Source organism: Papilio machaon, chromosome 25, assembly GCF_912999745.1.
Source record: "Papilio machaon chromosome 25, ilPapMach1.1, whole genome shotgun sequence".
NCBI lineage: Eukaryota > Metazoa > Arthropoda > Insecta > Lepidoptera > Papilionidae > Papilio > Papilio machaon.
Genome location: NC_060010.1, coordinates 1,300,487 through 1,321,742, shown reverse-complemented (window position 1 = coordinate 1,321,742; position 21,256 = coordinate 1,300,487). Strand labels below are relative to the sequence as shown.

Sequence of the window (21,256 nt, the reverse complement as noted above, 5' to 3'; positions counted from 1 at the left end):
AAAAAGTTTTTTTTTTATCATTTAGTCTTTGAAATACCATGCATTTGATAAGTTTAACTCACAATATGAAGTGTGCAGTGATAAAGTGAATTTGTGTTACAAAATATTAAAAAAAAAAATTGAAGTTATAGGCACTTGTTTTGTTTGAACAACAAACAAATCTTTGTGCAAATTAATCGAGTATCGTACTATCTTGTTTGGCAAACAAACAAATTATTGTGCTGTGCTCAAATATTTGTACCAATATTGGATCAAATATGGCTCCACCATTCGGATATCCGAACTATGATTTTGTAGAAGACAGTACAGAAAATGAAAATAACGTCGAAGATGATAACGTCGGATACCCTGAAATGATGTTTTGGTACACGATCGTAATGGTTGCGATGTTACTTCTTTGGCTACTGATATTCTTCTGCCTAAGGATTATTTCACTAAGTATATTCATTTTTTTAATAGTCACATGACTCTTATCGAATTGATATCGGCTTGTACGTGATTGGTCCTGATAGTGTATATTGATATATTTGCGACATATTACAAAGTAATCGGTCATATACTTGTATAATGACCTAAACTAGACGTAATTAGGGTATGGAGACAGGTTATAATTATTTGTTTCCTTATTAACAATGCATAAAGTTTTATTGGAACGAAGTTCCTCGCGCGTTGTGAAAGGGGGCTAGACGGAAAAAATTCTTACGAAAAGTTGTCACGACACTTTTTGCTATAGTAAGTATGTTAACGACGAATGAGCGCTACTTCACCATGGCAACGACGTGGCAATATATAACGAAAATTCATAGAAATAAAATGTACTTCTTGTGAAGACTTAAGTTTTTTATTCATAGAATAAACATTGGTTCCTTCACTAATTAATTGAAAAGAACTTCGTTCCATCCGGGTGTCCCAACACACCTCTCAAGTTTTTTTATTTTATTTTATTTAAACTTTGTACATACACATATAATTTTTGTGACATTACATAAGAAATGCAGTGATGTACTGGATAGCTTAACTCTAAAAGAGTTCTCTTACAGCTAACCATTACATAGAGAGAGGTTGTTTAATGGGTAATAAGTAAATGTGTGTACAAGTCGTCATATGTACATTATATACTATTGAACATACGTATATGAAAGTTCGTAGTACTAATTCGGTAAAATTGGTATTTGGCAAATTTGAAATTTTACATAGATGTAGAACAGTGTGAAATAATGCATAGCCTACTAATTAAGGTTTCTTTTTTTAATAACACGGCGGACGGAGTCGCGGACAAAAGCTAGTAACCTATAAATTTAGTTTCCACCAATACACATGTTAATTTCTGATTTTTCTGAAAATAAAGGAGTATTTTTTAAAGGTTTGGCCACTTACAAATGTGTTGTTAACATGTTACGAATTAAAAAAAAACGGTTTCAGTAATCTTAATTATTTTATAAATGCGAAAGTTTAGATGGATAGATGGATTCGTTAGAAGGTATCTCGAGAACGGCTAAAGGGATATCTCTGATAGTGCATAGACGTAGAACATGGACTGGAGGAACACATATACTACTAATTGTTTTTTTTTTTTATTCAGCACGGCCGGAGTCGCGGGCAACAGCTAGTATCAATATAAGTCATGATTTTGACAACCAGTTGCACAATGATTAGTTCAGATTTAAAATGTCGTATCCTTTCTCTGTCGAACATTAATTTTTCGTATAATTTTATCTCACTCGCTCCATGTAAAAATGTTTACACAGATAATATTTAGGTGCTAAAGCGTGATTTACTAATATTTTACGATATTAACATAAATACATGATTGATGTTGATTCTAAATATTTATGTCGTATTAATAATGCGAAAGTTTTGTCATTCTGCAGATTATAATTATCAAAGAGTCCTCAATGATAGCTCGCATGCGTCACACCGAATTCAGGAAAATACATACATTTATTATCTATGCCTAATTTTTTTTATCTGATCAATATAAGTTATTGCTAATTCAAATTATGATCACAGTGTGTCGTCTTTAGTTCAGATGTTAACAATTAATATTTTCCTTATGGCTGTGATTTTTTTTTGTTTTTAAAAATTATGCGATGAATTTAAAACGTTTTTTAACTTAGGTTGATTATTTTAATTTATATTTGATTCGTGTTTTTTAATTTAGTTGGTTTCTTTAATTATTACTTTTACGGTGTAATTATAAAATGAGATCTGAAGTAATTGATGAAAATCCATTGACTGACAGTGAAGAAGATTTAATTGATGATGTTATAAGTGAATCTCTAAATGATATTGTTGTTTACTTATTTTACGGCTGCATTGCAATGCTTCTGTTAGTATTTACTGCGACAACATTAAGAATGTTAATATTAGGTAAGAGAATTAATTTTTATAACATTTACTACTCCAAAAAATACTGTTACACAATGTTTAGTTAAACATGTGTTTTAACCTTTTGCCCGCCACTGATTGACTTTATTGACATCAACGTGGTGATATATTTCACAATCAAGATTTATCACTACAATGCTTTCTGTATAAAAATCGAACGAGTACTCTTTCTGAACCAGCAATCAGATAATAGCAACCGATCAAGCCGAGGTTCGGCACTCTCGGGCACCCTTGAATCGGAATGCTAAACGCGTAATGAGTGACAGTCCATGCCGAGGTTCCCTATCGGGGGCCCTTGAGCCCAGTCACTCCATGGAGCGTCCACCGAAGCGATCTAAGGGCTCAGTGACCTCCCAATCCGGTTATAATAATGAAGTAACAGCCCGAGCCGAGGCTCCTGAGGGAGTTCTCGAGCCTAGTTACTTATAAACGAGGTTTAGGCTAAGCGCCATATTTATTTTATTTTTATTTATTAATCAACAAAATTTACAGATTTTTTGCTCAGTTGTGTGACTAAGTGCCATTAAACATGGAATGTTTATCCCAGCACTGCGCAGTTCACCATATGTTTACATATCTAATATACATAACAACTTAAAGTGTACCAATTATACAATATAAAATCTTATCATAGAACTAACTAAATTAACAAATCATTTCGAGGGCGTCATCATATGCGCCCGGCCACCTCAAGCCCGGTGAAACTGTAAATGCCTCTTTAAGGCAAACAGTGACTACACAGTCATAAAAAAAAACTTTCTAGACAACTTGCGTGGAGTCTTTATCCAATGTTCATCTTCAACTTAAAATTTGCTTTCTTTAATGATGAGCTGCAACAGGTTCCAAATGATTATTATTAATAAAACTTTTGACGGATTTGATATTCTTTTTCGTGGGAGCGTCCGTAAAATTTTTACCTCATATCAATGTTTACAACAGACAATATTAAAACCTGCAAAATGATCACGTCTATTTATGATTTAGAATTGGTAATGTTTACAGACATCAGTATTTATTTTTATTTCTGATGCGTTTTTCTATTGGATTAATTAGGAACAGCTTTACTTACGTATGTTTTTATTATTTACGTGGATAAAACCAAAAAAATAAATACGAGTATAGACCGACAAGGATATTGCACCCGGTGGGAATAATTCAAACTAAAATATGATAATTCACTAGAGCCACGCTGTCAGTGACAAAAAATGTCACAAAATCCTTGTTGTTCTATAGTTTTGTATATTTTATTTTTATATGCCATTAATAGCTGTCGCCCGCGACTCCGTCCGCGTCGTACATAAAAAACTAATTAGTAGCCTATTTGTTCGTCTAGACTAGACTCTACTCTATGTTCTATGTCCACGTCAAATTTCATCCAGATCCGTTGAGGCGTTCTGGAGATACCTTCACCTACCATCCATCCATCCATCCATCCATCCATCTTTCTAAACACTATTATATATTTTATGACATAACTAATCGCAATGGCAGCACTACTGTCATCTTGTCTATAATCCTTGTTTGACTTTAGACACGGTCAGTCAGTCAATCAGTTTCTTGATAATGACTCTCCCTCAGCGGATAAAGACTAGGCGGATATAGACATGGTAACAAATATAGTGACATTTTGTATTTTGTTTGTTTGTTTTGGCATGAAAACAAAGACCCATAGTCAAACAACACCTGTACCGGTGAGAGAGGCGCTGCTATCGCAGTATATTCTATTACAAGATGTAAAAACTTTATTTAGATATAGAACATGAGTTGAAAGAAAAAATTATATTAAAGCTACACTACAAAGTTTAATGTAAATCATTTGAAATTATTTGAAGTTGCCAGGGGGCGCTAGTGAGGTCTTATAATTTGGTTTGCATTCTGTCCACCTGTTTAGATAAACTTGTTGGTTTATAGATAGATTAATGTTTGATAACATATTTTAGGTTAGGAAATTAATCTAATTATCCGGGTTAATTTATTAACCTGGATATTGTAGATGACTTTAATAATTGACTTTCTTTGTATGACCTTAATTATTTGATAAGAAATTCTGAAAATTATGTGAATGTTTTCGCGAATTTTGTGTCAAGTATTTATATTATTTTTTAAGGTTTCATGTTTTGAATTTTAATATTGTATTTTACTTTAAGACAAATATTTTTCCAGTAAATAAGAATTAATTTATGGATTTTGTTAATGATATTTAAAGTTTAAATGAGTTTTCACGATTTAAAAAAATATATTGTAACAAAAAGTACTTACTTGAAACTATGACACTAAAGAATAAAGATATCTTAATTGTGGTATGAAATTCTTCTTGATGCTAGTTTCACACAAGGTCACAGTACTACAGAGTAGTAGGACAGTACAGTATTATTATTTTTGGGGTTACGCAGATGCAGAACAATACTGTTTTGTCTATAAATGTGCATTCAAACAATATCAGTTCTGCACTGTCCTACTGCATTTATATACTGTTCTGAGCTCGCGTGAAACCAGCATTAATGTTACATCGGTCCAAATTGACTGATATTTCTTGTCGTTTTATTACGGCGAATTCAACTCGCAATTTGTTCGTTTTTCACCTTATAGAAAAAATATATTATTGATGGCGTTTTTTTTTTTATTTGCAGGTCAAAAAACTCGCAATCCGCAGCAGAGGCGGCAATACATGGGGTCTCGGTCGCGTACGTCGCTGCCTCAGCCCGACCCTACCATATATGTTAGCCCTGCCAATTTACCCCCACCACCAAAATATGGTAAGTTGTATTGTCTTTTTTTAAAAGGTAGTTTCTACCAGTGGTAGAGCCTACAAACCAACAACTAAGGAATGGCTCGATCGACAGGTGCAATACCACGACCACTCAGAAGACAGGCTTCAAGAGGAAGTTTCGTCTGATCTTGTTCCATAAAGGATAATTCCATTCTTTTCTAATAAGGAAAGAATGGGAAGTGAATGAATAGATAGGAAGGAGAAATTTATCTTCTGTACATCTTCTTCCCTGTCCATTGTGGGCAGGACAAAAACTGTGAGCATTGACAACTTGTCTTTTTATCTTTTTGGCAGTTTGGACTCGTAATATGTAGTTTTGTATTTCTTAAGTTTAGGTTACTCTTATTATTTTTTAAATAGTAAAAAATTATTCATCGTCATAATAAAATCTACTTAAATAACGAAAGCGATAACATTTATTTGATAAAAATTGATTTGATGTTTTGTAATAGTATCTTAGTTAATCTTAAATACTATCTATGTTTTGCTAAATGAGCTTTAATGGATTAAAAACATAAAAGAATTTAAAAAACAAATAAATAAGCAGTTACGTAATTAAGTCATAGGTATTAGTCTAGACTATTAATGTCCATTCGTTTTATTTCTATTTTCCTATTATCTTTTCTAAAATTTTATAAGGCATCATTAGGATTATCTGACTAATATTATACTAGCTTACATATATTATAAATACGAATGTTTGGATGGATGGATGGATATTTGTAACAAGGTATCTCCAGAATGGTTCAACGGATCTCGATGAAATTTGGCATAGATGTTAAACATAGTCTGAAAGAATACATAGGCTACTAATTAATTATGAGGCGATTGAGACATAATGTAGAAAGATGGAAAAGATTAGTGCCACGATAATAGCCACAGATCAGAAAGTTTAGTAAGCCGTCTCCACAGTAAGTTTTCCTTTGATAAAAACATTGTTTCTTTTACAATTTACAGAGGCCATGGCACCGCCCAGCTACGAAGAAGTGGTCGGTATTCACTATCCCAACTACCAACCGCCAATGCAGCCAATCGCACAGCCCATAGCAACCGCTATGGCACAGAACGCTAGTGCCAATGTTGACACCGAAGCTGCAACAGATAGAGACAATGAAAATCCATCAAACACACAAACAACACTAACAGTTACCAACGAAAGGACCAATACCGCTGTAGTGGCTGTCAGCTCATGATGTGATCGCTTTTGACTTTGACAGATGTCACTTATAAGCCAAAGATTAAAAACTACGCATAGAGTAAACATCACTTACTTTTTGACAGTGGTATTTACTTTAATATTCATCTTGTCAAAGCAACGAAATTAAGATTTTTTAAGACAAAATATTCCAGTGTGAATAAAGTGAGATAACGCATTTTTTTATAATTAATGAAAACGCTATTAAAATGAAGAATATGTTAACAAATTAAATGTAAAAAGACTGTAAAGCTGGGTCCATTTCTTTTCTGCAGTATTTATAATATTAATTGAATATACGTCGATGTTTTTTGATACTTTACGACATAATCATACACAGACTAAAAATAGAAAGAATAATTTTCAGTCTTCATTGAGGACGTAAGACTGATTTTTATTTTTTTGTTAAATTACAATTACGTTTAAAGAAAACAAACCGATATGTATATAATATAAATTGAACGTAACGTTAAGTGTTTTGTACATAAAATGTTACTTATTTGTAAAGATATCATATTTTTATAATATTTATGTAATACATGCTTAGCTTTAAGAATTCTGTTGTTTTATTTATGTTTTAATACTTTTTTTTTTCAATCCTCATAAAATGTAATCGTCCCTTCAATGATTTAATATTAACGTAACTTGCTCCAGAGTTGATACATATATAGATAAATAATAGAGCATTCATCATCATCAGCTCACGATCCCCACTGAGGGGCTCGGAGCCTAGTTAGGAGTGACTAGAACATAGTCAACCACGATGGCCCAGTGCGGGTTGACTTCACACATATCATTGAATTTCTTCTCAGATATGTGCAGCAACACGATGTTTTCCTGCACCGTAAGAACGTCGGATAAGTGTACATATGTAAATTGAAAAACGAAAAACAGATTGGTACATGGCGGGATTCGAACCCAGGACCTGCAGATTGCAAGTCAAGTGCTTAACTCCTGAGCCACGGATGCTCTGAGCTTACTCACTGATTAACATTCTAATGGTAAAAGATTTTTGAAAACCGGTCCAGTTGTTTTTGAATTTATCCCGATCAAACACAATCAACTTTTTCCTTTAATATACAAAGTAAGTTATTTGCTTAATTGTTACTTCATTGTATCGACAAAATGCATACTAATATTATAAATGCGAATGTTTAGATGGATGGATGTTTGTTTGAAGGTATCTCCGGAACTGCTCAACGGATCTTGATGAAATTTGGCACAGATATAGAACATAGTCTAGACTCTAGAAGAACATATAAACTACTTATTTGGTCTTTTTTTCATGCCGTGCAGACAAAGTCGCGAACGACAGCTCGTAAACATATATATCTAAATCTATTAAAAAAGAAACTTATAACATATAAGATAAAAGGTAAAAATCACATTATCTTTTATATCTTTTGCTAGTGACGTAATTGTGATGTTAACAATGACGTTATTCCTTCAGATAAAAAAAATCTACCAAATGACTATAAACAATAATACAAATAAATCAAGGTCTGTTTTTCAATGAACGTTAATATCTTTTTTTAGCTTTTTTAACATCAATTAATTCATTCAATTCATCAAGATTTTTATAGATAAATGACTTTGCTTTATATACTGCAGCATTTTTAAAGCATTATCATGTCACAGGAAATGCTAAAGTTCAAATTGATATGAGGAATAACACGAATGAATAAGAAACGTCTAGACCAGTGTTTCCCAACCTTTTTGGATCCATGTCCCATTTTTCAGGATGAACATGACTATTGTCCCCTCATAAATTTTGTTTAGAAATAAATTTCTCTCGAGGCCTAAATTTACAATGTTAGAGAAATAATTAAATACTATTTTTGGCTGCCTAGATCAATTTAATATATATAAAATTCTCGGGTCACAGTTTTCGTTCCCGTACTCTTCCGAAGCGGCTTGACCGATTCTCATGAAATTTTGTGAGCATATTCAGTAGGTCTGAGAATCGGCCAACATCTATTTTTCATTTTTTTTAACTGCACGCGGACGGAGTCGCGGGCGACAGCTAGTTTCATATAACATTTTTAAACACGAAAACACATATAAATAGTATAAATGCAACGGATTTTTGTCTTTAAGACGTTTTATGTACTTTTTAGCACTGGCTATCATTGTAAGGATTGTAGCCTTAAGTTTTGAAATCTCCGAATTGCCCCCCTCTAAATCCAAATGTCCCCCAGATGGCGCGTACGCTCCACCTTGGGAAACACTGGTCTAGAGGAAATCTAAAAGTAGTACCAATGGTAGACAAATAAAGCCGAAGCATCTGTAACTTATTACATAAACGTGTCGTGAGCGAATGCTTTAGTAAAATTACACTGCCGCTTGCTTCCTCGTATAAGTCTTTTCAAAGATCTTGGCGGCCCAAGAGCATTGGCGAGCTGTGCAGTGCCCTCCCTCCGCATCCCGCTACCCCTTTACACCCAAAATTCCGTTCTACGCAACTACTCGCGCTAACTTAAACATTATACTATAAAAAGCTATATGTATATATTCGAACATTAAAAAACGACATTAATTTTATGTACTGGACATATTTCTAGATGTAGAATGTATTTGGAACAAATTAAAACTATGTCGACATCAATTCGTTTATAGACAGGCGTGCGATCGATTTGAAGATATGCTATATTGGACCTAGACCAAGCGGCGTTGATTTATTACCTAACTTGCTGTTCAATGTGAAGGGTATAAATGGATGGATGGATGGATGGATGAATGGATGGATGGATGTTTGTTTGTATCTCCAGAACGGCCCTACAGATCTTGATGAAATTTGGCACAGGTGTAGAACACAGTCTGGAAGAACACATAGGCACTTATTACGTTTTCTAATTCCGCACGGACAAAGTCGCAGGCGACACCTAGTTAAAAATATCAATAGAATTTTCTGGTTTAATTAAACAAATAACCGATAAGCTTTTGATTAAAATGTAAGTGTAACGAAAAGCATTTTCGTTTGACAACAACACAATAACAGACAAATCAAATAGCCAGTTACTTCTTTGTCACCTTTTGCTATAATGATGTTGTTAATCGAGATTTTTTTTTTTACTTTTCATGGTTACAAAACTCTCTTAACTTGGGATGTATAAATAAAATATGAGCTGTCAAATTAATCATTACCAAAAAGGTTTAATACCAAACTAGAAACTTCTTGCGTGTTTCATTAATGTATATATTCAGCGCTAAACACTGCCATATAAGTTTGCGAGCACCATTTATGATAAAAACTACATCTAGGAATTGTCGTTTGAAAGTGTTTGTAATGGAGTCGGCGGAATCCTTCGAACTGACTCGTAAAAGGTATTTTATATATCTTACTTTATCTTACTAATATTATAAATGCGAAAGTTTAGATGGATGTTTGTTGGAAGGTATCTCCAGAATGCCTGCATGAATCTCGCTGAAAGTCACAGATGTAGAACATAACCTGGAAAAACGTATAGGCAATTATTTTTTTTATTCCGCGCCGACAGAATTGCGGGCGACAGCTACTTCATAAAAATGCTATGTATTTGAACCTTTTGATCTTTTCATATGTGATACTCGTCAGAAGTGTATAGGTTTAAAAACTAAAAATAATAAAATGGATTTTGGATATGTAAAAAGGTAGAATTAGTAATTATTTTTTAATATCCACGCCATTGTTGACAATATTGTGGTTTTGTGCAATTGCTCATAAAATAATCATAGGCGCTTTAACTTTATTAGTATTATGGTTGATTTCTTTGAAATAAAAGAATAATAATTTCGCTTCAAGCGTTTCAATGAAAAGTTTATTTAAAAACGCATGATTTCTTTTAGTCTTGAAGTTCAAAGAATTTAATAATATTGTTTTGAAATCATAGTTTATAGTACGGATTATTACTGGCTTGCATTTGATGTCGGATATTATTAGCTTTTTATTGTAAATGAAAATTTTCAAATGTAATCTTCTTTTGTTTCTTTATTGCTTCTAAAAATTATATGACTCTTTAGACAACCTTGATAATATTTAAAATGTAGTATTGAGGCCTGATCTTTGCCTTCTGGGTAAATTAAAAAGCAAACCAAAGATTCATATGTCTTATATTCAGCCTTAATTTGAATACGATAGTGTAATCTTGAGTAAAAAATTAAGAATGATATGAAATACCATACTGTTCGTACGAACATAGGGTTATCAGTAATAAATAAAATAAAAAATCCTTAAATCGCTCTTACTTTTAATGTACTCCACCCTATATATCACTTGGCCTTAATATACAACTAATATATATCGACTCAGCAGGTGTAATGAATGTTAACATGTGATATGAAGGTAGGTTAGTCCTACGAGTTAATAAAGGTAGGTTTACACGGTGCGTAATACAATATAATTAAGTGAACAGAGACATCTATCTTATATATATAAAAGAAAGTCGTGTTAGTTACACTATTTATAACTCAAGATCGGTCGAACTGATTTAGCTGAAAATTGATGGGGAGGTAGCTTAGAACTAGGAGACGGACATAGGAACTTTTTTATCTTGTGTGCATTTTTTTTATTCCGCGCGGACGAAGTCGAGGGTAAAAGCTAGTGTTAAAATATTTGTGATGTGCCTCTGTTTATTTTGTGAAGATTATGAAATAAAGTTAAGTAACATTATGAAACAAAGGTTTTTGGTTTTATTTAATTTATATGAGTAAAAGTTTTTCACCAGAAATATTTTGGAATTTACGAAATTTAGCGGATATTTATTTTGTTTTTGGTTTACATTTAAGGTTTCTATTGGAATTAGGTATATGGACAATTTAACTAACGGTTAACATCTCGCGAAGTTTAGAAGAATTTCGAGATTTGTTTGTGCAGACAATCGATGTTTCCACTGTTGTAGTAGATATATTGTTGTATATGATTTTTCAAAGATTATATTTGAAATAGATAATAATATGTTTTTTTGTATATGTATTTCGGTAGTGGAAATTTACAATTACGAAGTATACAGGTCGAAAAGCGTAACTGTGGAAACCTATCTTAACATGTAATCTGGAGCAAATGTACCAGGCAAACATAAAGTACCAATAACGAATATTGCTTAATATTGCGTACTTTGATAGAATTTGCGGTTATAAAAATCAATGCGTTCTAAAGTAAAATTACTTTGAATTTCTTTGAAACTTAAACGTAATTTATAGCGTTTTTATTTTTTAATTCATACATATATTAGACTGACAGTTGGTTTCTAGGATCAAAATCTCTGTATAAAACATATCTTCATCCCTTTCATTATCTCTGACAAAACAGATATAGTAATATGTTTTAAACTAGGATTTTGGTTTTAGAAACCTACAACTAATATGAAAGCCAAACATAAACTAAACGTAACAATAGATGTAATTTGTAAATATAATCCGAGGACAATGCAACATTGAATAGAAGTATCAATCGTGAGTTAGTAATTTGTCTCTGCTATACAACACACCTTAAGTTTCCATTGTTTAAATACTTGTATTAAAACATACTTGTATATATTTATTTCAAATAAAATGTGAGGAACGATGATATGTTTTTATACAAGTTGTGGACAGTGTAAACAGTCAAGCGACGAAGACCTTCACGGTTTGTGTAAATTCGCTAACGGAGCGGAATCATCTTTACAAATTAGTTCCACTGCCGACAAAGATCGTAGTTTATTTTTTTCATCTCTAGATATTAATAGAATCAGCTCTCAGTTATTGCCATTTAAAATGAAATAAAATAATTAATTTTAATTAATATTTATTCGCTTTTTTTCAAATGGTGGCAAACGAGCAAACGGCTTAAAGGCGCCGAAATAGCGAAGTAAACGTTGCCCATAGACATCCGCAATTGCAGAGTTGCCTTCTTTTGATCAATAGAGACGGGGACACCCAGGAAGATGGTATTTCCTCTTCCTAGGCATCCTCTTTTCCGCTAAATCAACTTCCCCTTCTCATTCCTGCCTATTAAGAAAAGTTTGGGAATGGGACATATGAACATATTAAAACGTGAAAACTTTTTAAAGTGAAGTTTGATGAGGAATATTTTTATAAGAAGTCGGACTTATGATTTGTCAATCCAGAGAAATGTCTATATTTATAGTCTGCATCCCAAACTTTTTAATTTCATTTCAAGTCGACAAAAAGTAATAGGTGAAGGAAATAAGAATGGAAAATAAAATACTCTTAAATACACTTTTTTATTTAATTGATAAATAAAAAGGCAAAGGCAATATAGTCTTGAGCCAGTTTACAAAAGGGGGGCAAAATTAATCAGTCGATAACACGCGCTTGCGAAATACGCACGCATTTTGTGGATTATCGAAAATTACCAAATAGGTTATATTTAAATTACAGTGCTGAATGAGGTTTTATTGTGAGTTTTTAAATCTTTTTTTTTATCTATCCTTTGAGGTTATTATTTTTCAAAGTTTATGTGAACTTGAATGAAAATTGAAGGATTTCTGGATATCTAAAGTAAGTAATGTTTGCTTCTTTCTATTTTTTTAAGGTCATCATATTTACTACTCGCACTCTTAGTCTTTCAAGGGAGACCCTTAATGTTTATAAAGTACAAGAAATCGACTACTTAGTCCCACTAGACTTGGCTATATTCAACTATGCTATACGTGTTTCCCTACACCGCACCGTAAGAACGTCGGAAAATATACATAAGAAATTCAAAAAATTACAGAACGCAATAGTACGTGGTGGGGATCGAACTTGGGCATATAAATTTCGGTCCAGTCCGGTCAAGCTTAACAACTGCGTCATCACTGCTTTAAGTATCCCTTACTTTAACTCTGAGTACGGTAGTAAGATAATGGTAAAACGGGCTTAAACTTCTTGATAAATAAAAATTAATTTTACTATTTTAGAGGGTCCATTTTATTTTACTAACGTTCTTAACTTAGTAAGTTAAATATTTCGAATCTATAAGCTACGAATATTTACCTGGGTATTGTAAAAAGAACCTTTAAGCCAGTACTATTAAGTTCAATTTTGAATATCAATTCTATTTAAGGGATAAATATGTGCAACGATTTAATAAATCGTTTGGCGAAAGAAAGTGAAAGCGATGAACGTTAGCAGATTTCCTCCTTTATACGTGACTACCGTCTGACGCAGTGGTCATTTTATAGGCAGCTTGATTGGAGGGTCCTGGGTTGTTACTAATTTTATTAAGAAACCTAAGGCATAAGAGAAATTTTATTTAATTGTATTGTTTATTTATGTACTTATTTTATTAAATCATACTAATATTATAAATGCGAATGTTTATATGGTTGGATGGATGGATGGATAGATGGATGGATGTTTGAAGGTATCTCCGAAACAGCTTATCGGATCTTGACGAGATTTGGCACAGATGTAGAACATAGCATGGAAGAACACATAGGCTCCTTATTACGTTTTTTTAAATCCGCGCGGACGGAGTCGCGGGCGACAACTAGTGCTAAGATAAAAGTGAACATTTTTAAGAATGAATGCTACATTGTATTAGGTATTTGTTTTAAAAGTTTACACATTTAATTATATTCCAATAATAAAATAAAAGATTGGAATTCATGACCGCGTTTTAAGAAGTCCTTATTTCTAACCAATATTATATTGGCCGTTTGTAATTAGATGAAGGTAAATGTGATACGATTTCTGATTCAGTACAACTTATCGAGGAAGGAAAAGTCAGGCAGGAAATTGTTATGTATAGGTTCAGTTGACTTGTAATAATGTTTTTAAATATATAATACTCGTATATGATTTATTATTTACTTAATTGTAACTTAGAAAAAGCGTATACAATTTTCATTTGTTTTATTCAGTTAATTTTCACTTTTTTCATTTGTTTTTATCTATATATATAAAAGAAAGTCGTGTTATTTACACTATTTATAACTCAAGAACGGCTGAATCGATTTGACTGAAAATTGGTGGGCAGGTAGCTTAGAACCAAGAAACGGACATAGGATAATTTTTACCCCGTTATCTATTTTTTATTCCGCGCGGATGGAGTCGCGGATAAAAGCTAGTTTATTATAAAACAATACTTATGTAGTCCCAGAGCTAAGTTCAAATGCGTGTATTTTTGGAAATACTGTTTTTTTTAAACAAAGGTTCAATTTAAATGTTTTCATTTTTAACCCTAACAGTATGTTGATTTCGATGTAAATATTTGATTTATATTCTGTCTTATTAAAATTTCCTCGGTGCACTAAATTAAATGTTGATATAATTTTCCATATTCTACATACCAAATGTAAAAAAAACATTGTTTTACGTAAACTAATTAAGACAGACAGACAAAGATACTTTTTAGTTTTAATATATATCCTGAGATCTTCTATATCGTCTTCAAGTTTAAAAATAATTGTAGTTTAGTGATCGTTTCAATTCCTCTATCTTGTTCGTTTATGAATACTTCAATACAAAATTAATGTCCTTTCCTGATCATGTGACTGTCTATTACCTTACAATGTCACGTGTACTACAATGTCAGTAATAAATTCTACATCCACTTATTTAGTCTAATAGTACTAGGTTCACACGAAGGCAGCATTGTGCCAGAGCAGTATAGTGCAGTACAGTAATGCTTCAACGCAAACATCAAGGCAAAGTTCAAGTAAATGTGTGTAAAACAATAACAGTACTGCAATCAATGTCCACTGCTCTACTTAACAACTGTTTTGCGTGAAAATAACATAAGCGTTCAATATGTATTAATTAGACATTCATTTTAATATCAATAAAAACAAAATAATGTCAAAAGTAATGTAGTAAATAATCAAAATAAAAATACAAGTAAATATCAGCGCCATTTAAATGTACTTGTGATTTGGCTCCACGGCTTTTTTTGTTCTGACTTCATGCAGTACAACAATGTGTACAGACACGGACATAATTGCTGTTGATATAAAATTAAAATATATCATGCAACAAATTAAATTAAATAACTAGTTGTGGTGCAGTAAAATATTTTTAATGTATTCGTTATCAGTATACATAGTATTTTAGCTTATAAACATTACTAACTATCGCCCGCGACTCTGTCTGTGCGGAATTTAAAAAAAACTTAAAAAGTAACCTATGTGTTCTTGTAGACTATGTTCTAAATCTGTGCCATATTTCAATAGGATCCGTTGAGCCGTTCCGGAGATACCTTCAAACAAACATACATCATCAATCCATCAACATAACAACAACAACTTTGTAATAATGTAATATGTTTTCATATTTATTTTAACATGAATTACTTAAAAATTGTTAAATTAAAATACATTAATTCAACATGGAATAAAAAAATAATTAAAAGTTTTTTTTAAATTTTATTCAAATTTAACTTGTATTTGAGATTTACTCAGTCTGGTGTAATAAAAATTATTCCATTTCAAGTGTATATTAGTGAAGAGAAGATTTATGTTTGTGACTGTACTTAAATTGGAACCACAAATTGTTATGAACGGTGTTCCACTAACCTAATAATAATGTTCTTTTAACCTTTTCTTCTCATCTGTACTGTTATAAAATGGATTGTAAATGCTATAGCAGGCTGCATATTCAACATTATGAACGACAGATACGTAAGACAAAATGTCTAATAACAATATTTTTTACCACGACAGTTTAAACTGATGTTAAGTGTTGTTTACGGTATTGTAGTCTAAGAGCCCGTGAACCCCAGACCTTCGTTATTTTATAAAAGCTGAAAGTTTGTCAGCGCATGCTCCCAACACAGGTAAGAACGATGGACTATTATGAAGTTTGGGTTACCGTGGCTTTGGCAGGTAAACGGTACTAAAGGTGTGTAAAATACCGATCTAAATTCGTCAAATTATAAAGTGTGATTTTTTGGTATTACCTTCAGAATATTATTAAAAATCACGTTATTGATTGCCAGACACTTAATATCGTGGCAACCCCTTGCCAGACACCCCTAATGTTCATGAAATTATAATTCTACTTATGTTATAGTATAAAAGCTGATTTTTATATATAATACTTAGGTAATAATTAGATGATGTTTCCTCATCAGCCAGACATTTTTGATAGTTCCAACCCCTTGCCAGACAATGATGTAGGGTCGCTGTAGGAGCGAGCGCGAGACAGTATATGTATGGTGGGTGCGAGTGAGATGGCGAGATAGGTCTATCGCGATCCCTCAATAACAGATTATAAAAAAAAAAAACAAATAAACAATACTCAAAAATTTAATTAAAAATATATTAATAACATTACAAGTTATTATAGAGCAAGAGCCCGTGAACCCCAGACCTTCATTATTAGTAGTAGTAAAAGTAGTATCCATTTCAATGGAATTCTCTGCATATATTCTCTCCAATGAATCAGTATATAATTCATGTAAATGGAATTATATACTGATGACAGCGGCCATTGTTGATAATATCTTCTTCTATGATGCTACAAATTTCATTGAAAGATTCTTGGTGGTACTCTCGATAATGATGCCAATCACTTTTAACAGATATTTTCGTCAATGAAGATATTTTATTATTAAACTGAATCCTACAGTCAGTGTGATAGTATATTTTCGGACTTGCAATACTTTCCAATCTACTTAACAACTCATTGTACTCTTTTTGATTTTCAATGCTAGACATTATACGAGACTGAAATTGGTTTTTATCACCTTCATGGAGTGGAAGCATTTTTGATCTCACTTGTCTCTTTTTTTTATTACAAAATAAACAAATTTTTTTACTTATATCAACACTGGTATCACTTTGAATCGAACTATTTACTTCTGTGGTTGCATTAGCATTTTCACTCACTTCTTCAAGTCCGCGAATGTCCACAGCTGCCTGGGAAGGTTGAAGTTCTGTTGATTGAGAAGCTGAAGGTGGGTGTGATACAGTTAACTCAGACAAATGCGATGAACCTGGTATTGAATCGTCTGTTGATATATTTACGTCTTTAGATGGCTCTTTTTCTTGCTCTGTTTCAACAGTCTTTTTAGAATTTTTAGGTTCTGGGGTAAAATATTTTTTCATCAGTCATAAGTCATTAGTCATTTTAATCAGTATAAGTAAAAAAAATTGTTTATTTTGTAATAAAAAAAAGAGACAAGTGAGATCAAAAATGCTTCCACTCCATGAAGGTGATAAAAACCAATTTCAGTCTCGTATAATGTCTAGCATTGAAAATCAAAAAGAGTATAATGAGTTGTTATGTAGATTGGAAAGTATTGCAAGTCCGAAAATATACTATCACACTGACTGTAGGATTCAGTTTAATAATAAAATATCTTCATTGGCGAAAATATCTGTTAAAAGTGATTGGCATCATTATCGAGAGTACCACCAAGAATCTTTCAATGAAATTTGTAGCATCATAGAAGAAGATATTATCAACAATGGCCGCTGTCATCAGTATATAATTCCATTTACATGAATTATATACTGATTCATTGGAGAGAATATATGCAGAGAATTCCATTGAAATGGATACTACTTTTACTACTACTAATAATGAAGGTCTGGGGTTCACGGGCTCTTGCTCTATAATAACTTGTAATGTTATTAATATATTTTTAATTAAATTTTTGAGTATTATTTATTTGGTTTTTTTTTATAATCTGTTATTGAGGGATCGCGAAAGACCTATCTCGCCATCTCACTCGCACCCACCATACATATACTGTCTCGCGCTCGCTCCTACAGCGACCCTACATCATTGTCTGGCAAGGGGTTGGAACTATCAAAAATGTCTGGCTGATGAGGAAACATCATCTAATTATTACCTAAGTATTATATATAAAAATCAGCTTTTATACTATAACATAAGTAGAATTATAATTTCATGAACATTAGGGGTGTCTGGCAAGGGGTTGCCACGATGTTAAGTGTCTGGCAATCAATAACGTGATTTTTAATAATATTCTGAAGGTAATACCAAAAAATCACACTTTATAATTTGACGAATTTAGATCGGTATTTTACACACCTTTAGTACCGTTTACCTGCCAAAGCCACGGTAACCCAAACTTCATAATAGTCCATCGTTCTTACCTGTGTTGGGAGCATGCGCTGACAAACTTTCAGCTTTTATAAAATAACGAAGGTCTGGGGTTCACGGGCTCTTGCTCTATTGCCATTTATACAAATAATTTGATAGTGTACGAAAGTGGTAAGAAGAAATTTCAACAATGTTTTTTCTGTTTTTTTTTTTATATATAATAAAAGGTGGCAAACAAGCAAACGGTCACCTGAATTCGCCATAATAGCGAAGCGACTGTTGCCCATAGACATCCGCAAATGCAGTTGCGTTGCCTACCTTTAATCAAAGGCGAATATTTCCCCTTCTTATGCGTCCCCTCTTCCGCCGAATCTATTTCCCCTTGCCATCCTTTCCTTTTAAGAGAATAGGGTGGGAAGGGAAAGAGGACTAAAATTAGGCTACCCGCACCCACACTCATCAGACGAAATGCGAAATTGCTTCCACTTCACGCCTATCTTCTATGTGGTCGTGTATCACCGACCTGGCCCATTCGTGCACCCAACAAATATTGTTGTTGCGGAATCTACCACTGTTAACTGTGGTTATAATGTTTACATCATTTGGTATTTTTCTTACAAGTTTTATACAAATTAATAACACGTTTGTGACATAACATTACAATAATAGTGATGACAACATATTTGCTAAATTTATTAAACCTGTTTTCATATTTACAAACGATAATTGTATGTTAAGAGAAAAAAAAATCTCAGCTCCTAAAAGCTATTTCGAGTGACTAGATAAATTTCGTATATATTATCTTACTAATACTATAATATTATAATAACTATAATATTATAAATGCGAATGTTTGGATGTATGTATGGATGAAACGATAAATGGATGGATGGATGTATGATGCAGAACCGCTCAACGGATCTCGATTATGTAGAACATAGTCTGGAAGAACACATAAGGCTTTTATTAATTGATTAAGTTTCTTTTTTTAATCCCAGGCGGACTGAGTCACGAGCGGCAACTAGTTATTAAAAAAAAATGCCCAATTTGACCTCTGTTGGTTGTATTATATTTTACTTAATATTGTGAATTTTCACAATATTAAGTAAAATATGTTGCCACACTTGTTTTAAAACATTGTTGTCTCTGTCGGAAATGTGTTCAGAAACAAGTTGTTTCGACTATGGAAACTGACAGTAATTGAAGGTTTCTTACCTTCAGTTACGACGAATCGCCATTTCTGTGAAACAAAAGATGGTCAGCGATACCTTGAACTGAGTTCTTGGTAAGTTATCTTTGTAATTACGGTATGAATTAAGAAGCAGTATAATTTTATTTCTTACTTGAAATATTATTTTTTTCTAGATTAATTACTTTGAAAAATTTATAGAATAACCAAAAGAAAAAAATAATAAAATAAGCAAAATTTCTTGCATGAGGCGTAAGATGTTTGAATTATACAATAAATTTAAAATAACTTGTGTTATTTATATAAAAATTCTGCTTTTAAAGTCAGTAATTTATTAAGGTAATAATAATAGTTAACATAAATTATTTATTTTTTATTTTTATTTCTTACTAACATTATAAACTAGCTGTCGCTGTCGACTCCGTCCGCGCGGAATAAAAGAAAAACTGTCAAATACAGAGCAACCCAGTTACTGTCACATAACCTATAATGTTGTTAACATTGAAATTTGAATTATTATGCGATCTAAATTCTAACTTCAGCTTAATAATTTAATCCATTTAAAAAAACTGTCCAATTAGTTTCAACTATACCATATTTATTTGCCGTTTAAAAAAATTGTAATAGTCCTTATTACGATTCAATACAGTCTATATTTTATTGAAGTAACAGCAAATCATTTTAGGTTATTTTTACAGTCTGTGTCGCGTGCCAATCCAATATCCAAATAAGTCTATAGTAATTGAACCTTATCATGATTAAGTCGATAAAATTTTATATTGTAACATTTAATTCCGCTCGGACGACGTCGCGGACAGATTATAATTGTTTTTAATATATTTACGTATTTTTATGTTGGTAGTGAAATTCTTATTTAAAATGCCTTAAGCGCTGACATAAAAGGACCGCTTTAAAAGTCGGTATCGACAGTTCTAAGTGGATGATATTTTAGCGGGTGCAAACTATGGTCCGTGTATGGCGACATGAAACAATCCATACCTGCCGCTTGAAGCAAGTCGGTCTTTAGATATTTTTTTTAAAATTGTAAAACTTTGTTACTGCGGCATATAATCCTAAAGCAACTTGCACTTTCGATGTTATAATTTTACCTTTTGTTCCTTTTAAAAAATAAGGGTAAACTATTTTTTAATATCTTTTATTGTACATTTCAGGTTTGCACAATCATTATCACTGTTTACACCAGTACAGTATGAGACCTGTCAGCGCTAAGCGATGTTATTAGGAGAGGCTGCGTCACGTGGACTGGCCCCTTTCATTAAAATTCGTTGTAATTATGCTTCGACTACCGCGAAGTCCCGTATGGTACAAGTTATAAACTTAGAGAATTAATTTTATGTATATTTCAGTATGGAATTTCACTCTTATGAAATTATACGGGTATATTTGTAATAATGTAGACCGATCTGAGTGAGTTAAATTTAATGTAGGGCTTTCCGATATATTTCGTTTTGTACGATATATACTTTTGTACTTTTTTGTTACATAATAAAAATGTGAAATACAAAGAGTAATACCCTTCACATAGTTCCTACAAAATAATTGTATGCGAACCGTGCTAAAGTTCATATCTGTTATCATTTTCATTTGGACCACAAACCAAAGCGTGTTAATGTTCGATTACTTAATCGCTTTTATGTTATCACTTGTACCAAACAAGCAGCTGTCTCAATGAATCACTGGACCGTACACTCGGGCTATCACGTCGCCAGTTTCACTGCAACCG

The 21,256-nt window shown here is 32.4% G+C and overlaps 1 protein-coding gene across 6 annotated transcripts in view; it reads left to right on the top strand.

Moving 5' to 3' along the window:
* Positions 1-6,787, top strand: part of LOC106713387 — a 42,185-nt gene extending 35,398 nt beyond the window's left edge. For 4 of the 6 annotated variants that reach the window (XM_045684160.1, XM_045684158.1, XM_045684159.1 and 1 more), the window contains exons 2-3: positions 5,019-5,144; positions 6,116-6,787. In XM_045684160.1, the coding sequence (XP_045540116.1) occupies positions 5,019-5,144; positions 6,116-6,351 (362 nt within the window). In that variant the 3' untranslated portion in view covers positions 6,352-6,787. Of the gene's footprint in view, positions 1-67; positions 439-2,170; positions 2,371-5,018; positions 5,145-6,115 lie in introns of those variants that run through there. The other 2 variants (XM_045684157.1, XM_014506191.2) reach the window with 2 other exon arrangements.
* The last annotated feature ends 14,469 nt before the right edge of the window (positions 6,788-21,256 follow it).